Source organism: Balaenoptera musculus, chromosome 2, assembly GCF_009873245.2.
Source record: "Balaenoptera musculus isolate JJ_BM4_2016_0621 chromosome 2, mBalMus1.pri.v3, whole genome shotgun sequence".
Taxonomy (NCBI): domain Eukaryota; kingdom Metazoa; phylum Chordata; class Mammalia; order Artiodactyla; family Balaenopteridae; genus Balaenoptera; species Balaenoptera musculus.
In genome coordinates, this window is record NC_045786.1 from 83376537 (window position 1) to 83388770 (window position 12234).

Below are 12234 nucleotides of genomic sequence, written 5' to 3' on the forward strand. Positions count from 1 at the left end.
TGGTTAGAATAGAGGGCGCAAGTCACACTGCTTGGGTTCAAATCCTCTATTACTTGCTAGCTGTATGACTGTGGACAGGTTAGTTAACCTATCTGAGCCTCTTTCCTCATCTATAACATAGGATAATAGTAGTACCTACTTCCTAAGATTGTTGTCAGAGTAACTGAATTAATATATGTAAAGTGGTGGCAAATGCCCAGCATATTAAACTCTTCGTAAATCGTGGCTCTTAGTTGGTGTCAGTATGAAAACAATTAGTTTGGTTACCAATTTTCTTTCTTTCATGATTAGGCTCCAAGCAAAGGCTACCAAGAAACCTTACGAAGTTAAGAATGATTTTGAGAATTTCCTACAAAAACTGGTAAGTTTTTTTCTGAAAACAATTGAGAATTCTCTCTCTAGCTTCTCTTATATAGACTGGAAAATACTTAATAAGCAATGTATGGTTTCACATCCAAGTTACAGTGGCAGGATGGAATACATTCTTGTTATTTAATCATCCACATGCACATTTAGGGTAATCTCTCTCTCATGTATTAGTGACAACCTCATGCTCACTCATCCCCATCCCTTGCTTCTGACCAGAAGCATTTTATGCAACTGAAAACCTCCAAATGCAGAATTTCAAACTAATAGAAAATTATTGGTATTTGAAGTCATATTTTATTTCCCGTTAATAATTCAACAAAAATATATTGGATTCCAACTACTGTGTTAGATGAATGATTCTTGCCCTCAATTAACAGAAACGTAAGAAATGATAAGGTTCTAAACAGTACTCAAGTGTAAGAAAGAAAGAAAAGGAAGGACATGGCCCCATCTTTCCAGTTTTCTTTGTCCCCTTCCCTTCTGCTCCACCTTAACTTACAGGCAGTCCTATTAAATCTAAAGGTCCTTCCTCCCTTCCAACAAGAAAGAACATGTAGAAAATAGTGTACAATAAATCTGAAGGTTGGACAATCTGCAGTCAGGAATAAGAGAGAGCTTTTCATTTTCAGTATGTCAGGCTTCCATGCAAAAATCTAGAGCAATTCTCACTGGCTACTGATGTAATGTCAAAAACAGGGGTCAAATAATCTTACCAAATTCCTATGAGCCAGAAAGGTAATGGAAAGGGGTAATATTGTTGGGTGTTTAATATTAAACAAATATTGGGTGTTTAATATTAAATAAATAGTACTATTCTTTATTCCACAAAAAAAATTATTTCTCCCTTTTTTTTCATGGTCTCTCTTAACTGCTACTGCTAGAGACATGGGTACAGAGAAATATTTATTTAGTATAAGAAAACTGTGCAAGTGTACTGGTAAAGGGCAAGTGACCTCAGCTGGTAAATAGTAAATGGCCTGAGTCTTAGAGAAACTACAGGAGCTGTGGACACCGTAGCACACTGGAGAGTCTGTGCCTCAGCGAAACAAGGCAACTACTTCCTCACCTCTAGTTCATTGTGGCTCTGCAGGAATAGAGGCCAAAGTGTTATCAGATCTTCCACCATTTGTAATCCAAATTCTGTAAAATTCCTGTTTAGGACTCAAGTTTTTAAATACCCCTAGAGGCCAAACTAAATAAATCTGCAGACCAGACGGGCCTATGGGCTGCTGGTTTGCAACCCCTGGACTAAATGCTGGACTTGGAGCTCTTCAAAAGCTGGCTCCAGGCAGTATAGCCAATCTTATTCTCCACTATATCCCAAGGCAAACCCTTCACTCCCACTGAGTCTTCCCAACATACCATGTTTACCCATAATCATATACTTTGCTTATCTGCCATGCCTACTCCCCAGCTTTCAAATTCTATTCATCCTTTAAGGCCCTGCTCAAATTGCATCTTCTACATGAAGCTTTTTTCCAGTGGCCCTAGCCCCATCCTTTCCAGGCAAGTTCGATATCTCTCATAATTTCTAGAATAACACTTGGTGATGGTTTCATTGGAAAATAGTTCTTTTCTTCAAGCCAGACATCAAGACAAATATGGGAGTAGATTCTGGCTTAGAACGACTATGTCCTCCAAAGCAGAGTGTGCACTAGAAATTTTTACTTACCTATTTTGTAAAGAAGGTATCTCACGGTGAAAAATTTAAAGGCAAGTGGCTTTTTTTTTTTTTTTACAGTAATCCAGGCATCTTCAAAGAATTATATATCAATCAACCACAGATCTTCTGTGGAAAATGGAAACGTTTTAAAAAGCAAAGGGTTATCCTTTTAAATCAATTTTTAAAATTCAAAATTAACAAATTTGACTTAAGCTTTCTCAAGTACTTACCTTTCTGCTAAGAATGAAAATGCACCAGAACTTTATTTTAGAATAGAACAATGGATTTCCTAGTACTTCATATGACTGCTGTCCTTCAAGAAATATAACAACCAGCTTTGCCTCAGCTTCTCTGAAACTGAGATTCAAGATGATGATGTCCAGTCTTTTTGCTCATTAATGTGCAACTCAATCATAGAATAATAGAAAATTGTGCTGAACTTCTGGATAATTCATGCCATATGACTGCTGGTCTCTCAATTATCTGACTATGTCAGAAAAATGCTTTTCGGTCTAAATCTTCATATAATTCAGGAAAGCCTTCCTGTAGTCTATCCGTGAGAGAGAGCCACTCATTTACCATCACCACGTGGCCAAACTTTATGTCCATTTTGATAAACATATACAGGCACCCACCAATACCCCTACCCAATCCCAGAACCCACGCTCAGCCTTTTCATACTTTCAGCCTCATGCCTCACACCTGCCCTACATTGGTCCACATATACAAACAAGCTTTGCTAGACACACAACGAAGATGCAAGTCACAGATGGGTTTTCCTAGAATAGTAAACATGCCTCCTGGATTAGAGAGGCATTTGAGAAAAGGTAGGATAGAGTGGGAAGAAAGTAAATTCCATGAACAAATTGAATTATCTGAATTAACATCCAGATAATTGTCTATCTCAATGTGAATAGAGATAAAAACTTGAAGTGGCTTTTATCTAAGCTTCTCTATTATGACAGAAAGCTCAGGGCCAAAAGAATTGAAAGTGACTGTTTATATGATATCACATGGTTAAAAAAAAAATTAAATGAGCCTGGGATTTTCTTCCTAAATCCATCTTTTAAAAAAAAAATTTAAGTGATCCTCTTCATCTTGATAACTGGGAGAATCTCACTTTCAAGTATACAATATCCAGGAAAATCTGTGAATCCTTAATAACGTATTATTTTAATAGCGTTCTGAAGCCCGAACTGAGAGAAAATTTCTGGCATCACTATCATCATCATCATCAACAACAGAAGACTTCAACCTTGAGGAAGAAGAATGCCAAGAGAAACCAGAAATAAACTGTACTTAAGAATGTATGTTTAATTCAAGTACAGTCCATGAGGTCAGTATTGATGGTCTTTTACCATTTGTTTTTAAAAATCTTGAAATCAATAAATCCAGTAAATTATCTTAAGAGATCTGTCCAAGCATAATTTTGGCTCTTATTGGTAGAAAACATATTTTAAGATGGAAAAATAATCATTGTGAAGCATAGGGAGCTTTCAACCATTTCTTTGGAAATACATCTTGATAATAGCAACTGTTCATCATAATACAAAACAGAAAGAGGATTAATTTGCTGTGGCATAGAAGTCCTGCCAGTTCCTAAATGCTCTAAATAGTTTCTTGGAGATTTTTTTACATTGTTTAGGCCTCAAGGAAAACCAAAGCTCCACCTCCAGGTTTGGTAGCAAACAAACTCTGCTTCTCAGGAACTAAGCTTCGATTGCTCCTCTGGTAATAAGCTTCGTGCACATTTGCTAGGAAGCTGGACAGCTTGTCAGCAGGTACTATCGATACTGTGCAGCCTCCCCAGCCTGCTCCAGTAAGTCGTGATCCTTGAGCCCCAGATTTCCTAAAACAATGAGACAAAAAAATTAGAATCTGCAAATGAAAATGAGAGTGATTTTCCTGGTGCTTTAGAACAGACAGCATCTCCAAGAACTAAGAAGAGATTATGTAGTGTGTTTTGTGGGGTTTTTTTCAGTACTGTCAAACATTTTAGGACATTAAGAAATTATTTATACTATTGTTTGTTTGAAGGTGATTTGAAATTTAATTGTATCTAAAACTAGCCCCCAGTTTTGGTTCTTAAGTAGTAAAAGTCAGTAGTACTCCTGTTTGTTTCATAAGGGCTGGCAATAGCCCACTGTAGTATTGATTCCATAAAGCCACCACTTGAAGAGTTGTATAGCAAGCCTATAGGTGATCAGGAAGAGGGAGTAAAAAGAAAGCAGGCAATGGACATGATCAACATGATGAATCAGAAGGTTGCTCCATATGAGGGCAAATCAAACTTTAAAGTGCAAGTCTTATATATACAAGTGAGAGCTTCCTCTGGGGGCTATTTAAGCTGCATTCGGTCCCCTAGAACAGATAGCCTAGATTTGTGCTGAATAAATTTATCAACAAAGAACATGTTACTAAACTCTAAATTAGTCCGTCTGTTCAATCTCTAAAGGGAAATTATGCAGACCTTTCCACAAAGAGGATAGTGGCTTCTGCAGGTCCATCCCCATTTTCCCTGCACCTTCAGGAGCTGGCTGGTCTGACAAATGGACTCGGAATTTATCATCAGACAAAACGTGTGATTGAGATGGAAACTACTATATAAGCCACCACACAGCAAGGGGTAATTTTAGTCACCATCAACCAGGCACAGTTTCAAACCTTGTACAAAAGTGAAAGGCCCTACACAAAGTACAACGATCACTCATCTTTAAAAGATGCAATTTATCCTGACAATAATAGTTAATGTATCGACAGGAAGACACTGGAACTCACCAAAAAAGATAACCCACATCCAAAGACAAAGGAGAAGCCACAATGAGATGGTAGGAGGGGCGCAATCACACTAAAATCAAATCCCATAAAACTGCTGGGTGGGTGACTCACAAACCGGAGAACACTTATACCACAGAAGTCCACCCACTGTAGTGAAGGTTCTGAGCCCCACGTCAGGCTTCCCAACCTGGGGGTCTGGCAACGGAGGGAGGAATTCCTAGAGAATCAGACTTTGAAGGCTAGTGGGATTTGATTGTAGGACTTCAACAGGACTGGGGGAAACAGAGACTACATTCTTGGAGGGCACACACAAAGTAGTGTGCTCATCAGGACCCAGGGGAAGGAGCAGCGACCCCGTAGGAGACAGAATCAGACGTACCTGCTAGTGTTGGAGGGTCTCCTGCAGAGGCGGGGAGTGGCTGTGTCTCACCGTGAGGACAAGGACACTGGCAGCAGAAGTTCTGGGAAGTACTCCTTGGCGTGAGCCCTCCCAGAGTCCACCATTAGCCCCACCAAACAGCCCGGGTAGGCTCCAGTGCTGGGTCGCCTCAGGCCAAACAACCAACAGGGAGGGAACCCAGCCCCACCCATCAGCAGACAAGCAGATTAAAGTTTTACTGAGCTCTTCCCCAGGGCAACAGCCAGCTCTACCCACCACCAGTCCCTCCCATTAGGAAACTTGCACAAGCCTCTTAGATAGCCACATCCACCAGAGGGCAGACAGCAGAAGCAAGAAGAACTACAATCCTGCAGCCTGTGGAACAAAAACCACATTCACAGAAAGACAAGATGAAAAGGCAGAGGGCTATGCAGCAGATGAAGGTACAAGATAAAACCCCAGAAAAACAACTAAATGAAGTGGAGATAGGCAACCTTCCAGAAAAAGAATTCAGAAGAATGATAGTGAAGATGATCCAGGACCTCAGAAAAAGAATGGAGGCAAAGATCTAGAAGATGCAAGAAATGTTTAACAAAGACCTAGAAGAATTAAAGAACAAACAAACAGAGGTGAACAATACAATAACTGAAATGAAAACTACACTAGCAGGAAGCAATAGCAGAATAACTGAGGCAGAAGAACGGATAAGTGACCTGGAAGACAGAATGGTGAAATTCACTGCTGTGGAACAGAATAAAGGAAAAAGAGAGAAAAAAAATGAAGACAGCCTAAGAGACCTCTGGGACAACATTAAACACAAAAACATTCGCACTATAGGGGTCCCAGAAGGAGAAGAGAGAGAGAAAGGACCAGAGAAAATATGTGAAGAGATTATAGTCGAAAACTTCCCTAACATGGGAAAGGAAATAGACACCCAAGTCCAGGTAGCGCAGAGTCCCATACAGGATAAACCCAAGGAGAAACACGCCAAGACACATAGTAATCAAACTGGCAAAAATTAAAGACAAAGAAAAATTATTGAAAGCAGCAAGGCAGAAACGACAAATAACATACAAGGGAACTCCCATAAGGTTAACAGCTGATTTCTCAGCAGAAACTACAAGCCAGAAGGGAGTGGCATGACATATTTAAAGTGATGAAAGGGAAGAACCTACAACCAAGATTACTCTACCCAGCAAGGATCTCATTCATATTCGATGGAGAAATCAAAAGCTTTACAGACAAGCAAAAGCTAAGAGAATTCAGCACCACCAAACCAGCTCTACAACAAATGCTAAAGGAACTTCTCTAAGTGGGAAACACAAGAGAAGAAAAGGACCTACAAAAACAAACCCAAAACAATTCAGAAAATGGTCATAGGAACATACATATCAATAATTACCTTAAAGGTGAAAGGATTAAATGCTCCAACCAAAAGACGCAGGCTTGCTGAATGGATACAAAAACAAGACCCATATATATGCTGTCTACAAGAGACCCACTTCAGACCTAGGGACACATACACACTGAAAGTGAGGGGATAGAAAAAGATAATCCATGCAAATGGAAATCAAAAGAAAGCTGGAATAGCAATACTCATATCAGATAAAATAGACTTTAAAGAACGTTACAAGAGACAAGGAAGGACACTACATAATGATCAAGGGATGGATCCAAGAAGAAGATACAACAAGTATAAATATACATGCACCCAACATAGGAGCACCTCAACACATAAGGCAACTGCTAACAGCTATAAAAGAGCTAATCGACAGTAACACAATAATAGTGGGGGATATTAACACCTCACTTACACCAATGGACAGATCATCCAAACAGAAAATTAATAAGGAAACACAAGCTTTAGATGACACAATAGACCAGATAGATTTAATTGATATTTATAGGACATTCCATCCAAAAACAGCAGATTACACTTTCTTCTCAAGTGCGCACGGAACATTCTCCAGGATAGATCACATCTTGGGTCACAAATCAAGCCTCAGTAAATTTAAGAAAATTGAAATCATATAAAGTATCTTTTCTGACCACAACACTATGAGATTAGAAATCAGTTACTGGGGGAAAAAATGTAAAAAACAGAAACACATAGAGGCTAAACAATTCGTTACTAAATTACCAAGAGATCACTGAAGAAATCAAACAATACCTAGAGACAAATGACAATGAAAACACGACGATCCAAAACCTATGTGATGCAGCAAAAGCAGTTCTAAGAGGGAAGTTTATAGCTATACAATGCTACCTCAAGAAACAACAAACATCTCAAATAAACAATCTAACCTTACACCTAAAAGAACTAGAAAAAGAAAAACAAACAAAACCCAAAGTTAGTAGAAGGGAAGAAATCATAAAGATCAGAGCAGAAATAAATGAAATAGAAACAAAGAAAACAATAGCAAAGATCAATAAAACTAAAAGCTGGTTCTTTGAGAAGATAAACAAAATTGATAAGCCATTAGCCAGACTCATCAAGAAAAAGAGGGAGAGGACTCAAATCAATAAAATTAGAAATGAAAAAGGAGAAGTTACAACAGACACCACAGAAATACAAAGCATCCTACGAGACTACTACAAGCAACTCTATGCCAATAAAATGGACAACCTGGAAGAAATGGACAAATTCTTAGAAAGGTATAACCTTCCAAGATTGAACCAGGAAGAAACAGAAAATATGAACAGACAAATCACAAGTAATGAAATTGAAACTGTGACTGAAAATCTTCCAACAAACAAAAGTCCAGGACCAGAGGGCTTCTCAGGTGAATTCTATCAGACATTTAGAGAAGAGCTAACACCCATCCTTCTCAAACTCTTCCAAAACATTGCGGAGGAAGGAACACTCCCAAACTCATTCTATGAGGCCACCATCACCCTGATACCAAAACCAGACAAAGATACTACAAAAAAATAAAATTACAGACCAATATCACTGATGAATATAGATGCAAAAATCCTAAACAAAATACTATCAAACAGAATCCAACAGCACATTAAAAGGATTATATACCACGATCAAGTGGGATTTATCCCAGGGATGCAAGGATTCTTCAATATACTCAAATCAATCAATGTGATACACTATATTAACAATTTGAAGAAGAAAAACGGTATGGTCATCTCAGTAGATGCAGAAAACGCTTTTGACACAATTCAACACCCATTTATGATAAAAACTCTCCAGAAAGTGGGCATAGAGGAAACCTACTTCAACATAATAAAGGCCACCACAGCAAACATCATTCTCAATGGTGAAAAACTGAAAGCATTTCCTCTAAGATCAGGAACAAGACAAGGATGTCCACCCTCGCCACTATTATTCAACATAGTTTTGGAAGTCCTAGCCACGGCAATCAGAGAAGAAAAAGAAATGAAAGCAATACAAATTGGAAAAGAAGAAGTAAAACTGTCACTGTTTGCAGATGACATGATACTATACATAGAGAATCCTAAAGATGCCACCAGAAAACTATTAGAGCTAATCAATGAATTTGGTAAAGTTGCAGGATACAAAATTAACGCATTCCTATAGACTAATGATGAAATCTCTTGCATTCCTATAGATTAATGATGAAAAATCTGAAAGAGAAATAAAGGAAACACTACCACTTACCATTGCAACAAAAAAGAATAAAATACCTAGGAATAAACCTACCTAGGGAGACAAAAGGCCTGTATGCAGAAAACTATAAGACACTGATGAAAGAAATTAAAGATGAAACAAACAGATGTAGAGGTATACAATGTTCTTGGATTGGATGAATCAATATTGTGAAAATGACTATACTACCCAAAGCAATCTACGGATTCAATGCAATCCCTATCAAATTACCAATGGCATTTTTTACAGAACTAGAACAAAAAATCTTAAAATTTGTATGGAGACACAAAAGACCCCAAATAGCCAAAGTGGTCTTGAGGGAAAAAAACGGAGCTGAAGGAATCAGGCTCCCAGTCTTTAGACTATACTATGAAGCTACAGTAATCAAGATAATATGGTACTGGCACAAAAACAGAAATATAGATCAATGGAACAGGATAGAAAGCCCAGAGATAAACCCACGCACCTATGGTCAACTAATCTATGACAAAGGAGGCAAGGATATACAACAGAGAAAAGACAGTCTCTTCAATAAGTGGTGCTGGGAGCACTGGACAGCTACATGTAAAAGGATGAAATTAGAACACTCCCTAACACCATACACAAAAATAAACTCAAAATGGATTAGAGACCTAAATGTAAGACCGGACACTATAAAACTCTTAGAGGAAAACATAGGAAGAACACTCTTTGACATCAATCACAGCAAGATCTTTTTTGATCCACCGCCTAGAGTAATGGAAATAAAAACGAAAATAAACAAATGGGACCTAATGAAACTTAAAAGCTTTTGCACAGCAAAGGAAACCATAAACAAGACAAAAAGACAACCCTCAGAATGGGAGAAAATATTTGCAAACGAATCAATGGAAGAAGGGTTAATCTCCAAGATATATAAACAGCTCATGCAGCTCAATATCAAAAAAACAAACAACCCAATCCAAAAATGGGCAGAAGACCTAAATAGACATTTCTCCAAAGAAGACATACAGATGGCCAAGAAGCACATGAAAAGCTGCTCAACATCACTAATTATTAGAGGAATGCAAATCAAAACTGCAATGAGGTATCACCTCACACCAGTTAGAATGGGCATCATCAGAAAATGTACAAACAACAAATGCTGGAAAGGGTGTGGAGAAAAGGGAACCCTCTTGCACTGTTGGTGGGAATGTAAATTGATACAGCCACTATGGAGAACAGTATGGAGTTTCCTTAAAAAACTAAAAATAGAATTACCATATGACCCAGCAATCCCACTACTGGGCATATACCCAGGGAAAACCATAATTCAAAAAGATACATGCACCCCAATGTTCATTGCAGCACTATTTACAATAGCCAGGTCATGGAAGCAACCTAAATGCCCATTGACAGATGAATGGATAAAGAAGATGTGGTACATATATACAATGGAATATTACTCAGCCATGAAAAGGAACGAAATTGGGTCATTTGTAGAGACATGGATGGATCTAGAGACTGTCATACAGAGTGAAGTAAGTCAGAAAGAGAAAAACAAATATTGTATATTAACGCATATATGTGGAACCTAGAAAAATGGTACAGAGAACTGGTTTGCAGGGCAGAAATTGAGACACAGATGTAGAGAACAAACGTATGGACACCAAGGGGGGAAAGTGGTGGGGGGGCTGGGGGTGGTGTGATGAATGGGGAGGTTGGGACTGACATGTATACACTGATGTGTACAAAATGGATAACTAATAAGAACCTGTTGTATAAAAAGATTTAAAAAAATTAAAAAAAAAGTTAACATGTACTTCCAATTCTTCCTAATAAAATTTACTCCAAATTCATAGCAGATTAAAAACTCCACAATTAATTTAGCACAGTTTTGTCCCTTTTTTCCATCTAAATGAGTTACTCTATTTCCTGGAAAATATCAATAGAATATTACCCCTACTCTGGGACATCAGAATTACTGCACATCAGTAATTCATTTTCCCCCCAATGATTTTCTCTATTGATTTTTTTTCATCATCTGTTTTATTCGTTAAAATAGGTTTTTCATATGAAAGTAGATGTTTAAGGAAGAAAACAAAAATGCTTTCAAACAAATAAAGATTACTCATCTCTTCCTGCCCTTCAAACATTCAGCTTATGGCCCAGTAGCTGAACTGAGCCCAAACTCCTATGGTCCAGGCTGAAAAGTTTCTCTGACCCTGGGATTCTAGGATTATCCTGAGTTCTTAGGCTGGCAACGGGCTAGTTTGTAATTTGGTAATTAATAAAAAACAAAAAAACAAAAAACTGTCATGCAGCCATGTCAAACTATCTCTTCTTGTGGAAAATGCTGAGAAAAATGGAGGTGTCCCTGAAGTATACCTGAAAGACACTAAAATCTGGGCATCAAAGCTAACGTGGCATGGTTTAGAGAAGAACAGTATGCCCTCGTATTTGATTTTCTAAGACCCAAACTATGCCATTTTTCTGGACTCAAGTCAACCAGGTCTCTTATGGTCTTCAATGAACTTCTAGGCATATTTTCTTACACTTTCTGATTTGTACAGTTTTTGAAAACTGTGGTTTCAAAATTGAACCTAAAGCAAACTGAAAGTGTTTCTAACTGGCTGCAAAACCCATAGGAATTGTGCCAGGAGGCCTAGTTTCCTGACTATCTTGCCAGTTTCCAGAGGGCAGACACTAGAAGTCTTTCTAGGTAAATGCATTCACTTTTAAGTCCCCAGAGCTGTTATGTCACCACCCTGCCTGCTACAAATGAAAATGAACTGGATTGTATCAACCACATGGTCTGAAATCATCAGGGCTCAAATTTCCCCAATAGAGAACAATAAGTGCTATTATAAGTAGTCCTCTGCCCCTGAGTAAGTGGTACTTGCGATCACAAATCGGGGGCTGCCCCAGCAGCTGGTCAGCAGCCTGCCCATCTATACACACTCACAAAGGCAGAAAGATCCTGACTGCAGTGTGCCCCACTGGTGCTTAATATGCCCTTTGGTATGTGCCATAGAAATTGTGAGAGAGAGCCAGAAGTTAGGAAACCAATAAGCTATAAATTAAGAAAGAAAAATAGGTGAGCTAAGAGTGTTTAGTGAACTTTTCACATTGGCATTTTTTTCCTAGGAGAACAGTAAGACATTAAAAATATGGCTCCTGAGCTACTGCACATCAGAGAGGCAACACAAAAGTTATGAAGACCAAACCCCTAAAATCCCAAAGATCACTTTGATGATTGTGGTCACTTGATTGGGAATAACCTGGAAGGGTTGGTCAAAACAACAAAAGCAGCGTCAGCCTTATAAAGCATGATCTACAAAACAAAGGCTAGAGCAGACAAGAGATGGAGATTATAAGGAATGTTCCCTTTGATCCTTTTTATCACTGAAAAGTGTATTCCTATAACCAACTTTCCAGGCACCTAAGTATAGCCTGAGTAAAATT

At 38.3% G+C, this 12234-nt stretch overlaps 2 protein-coding genes across 7 annotated transcripts in view; one reads left to right on the forward strand and one right to left on the reverse strand.

The window, feature by feature from the left end:
• FAM227B (family with sequence similarity 227 member B) overlaps positions 1-3367 on the forward strand; it is a 268773-nt gene extending 265406 nt beyond the window's left edge. Inside the window, exons 14-15 of one of the 2 annotated variants that reach the window (XM_036842850.1) lie at positions 292-361; positions 3213-3367. In XM_036842850.1, the coding sequence (XP_036698745.1) occupies positions 292-361; positions 3213-3335 (193 nt within the window). In that variant the 3' untranslated portion in view covers positions 3336-3367. The remainder of the gene's footprint in view (positions 1-291; positions 362-3212) is intronic. The other variant, XM_036842849.1, reaches the window with a different exon arrangement.
• Positions 3322-12234, reverse strand: part of GALK2 (galactokinase 2) — a 141207-nt gene continuing 132294 nt past the window's right edge. For 4 of the 5 annotated variants that reach the window (XM_036842845.1, XM_036842842.1, XM_036842844.1 and 1 more), the window contains one exon: positions 3322-3881. In XM_036842845.1, the coding sequence (XP_036698740.1) occupies positions 3674-3881 (208 nt within the window). In that variant the 3' untranslated portion in view covers positions 3322-3673. The remainder of the gene's footprint in view (positions 3882-12234) is intronic. The other variant, XM_036842843.1, reaches the window with a different exon arrangement.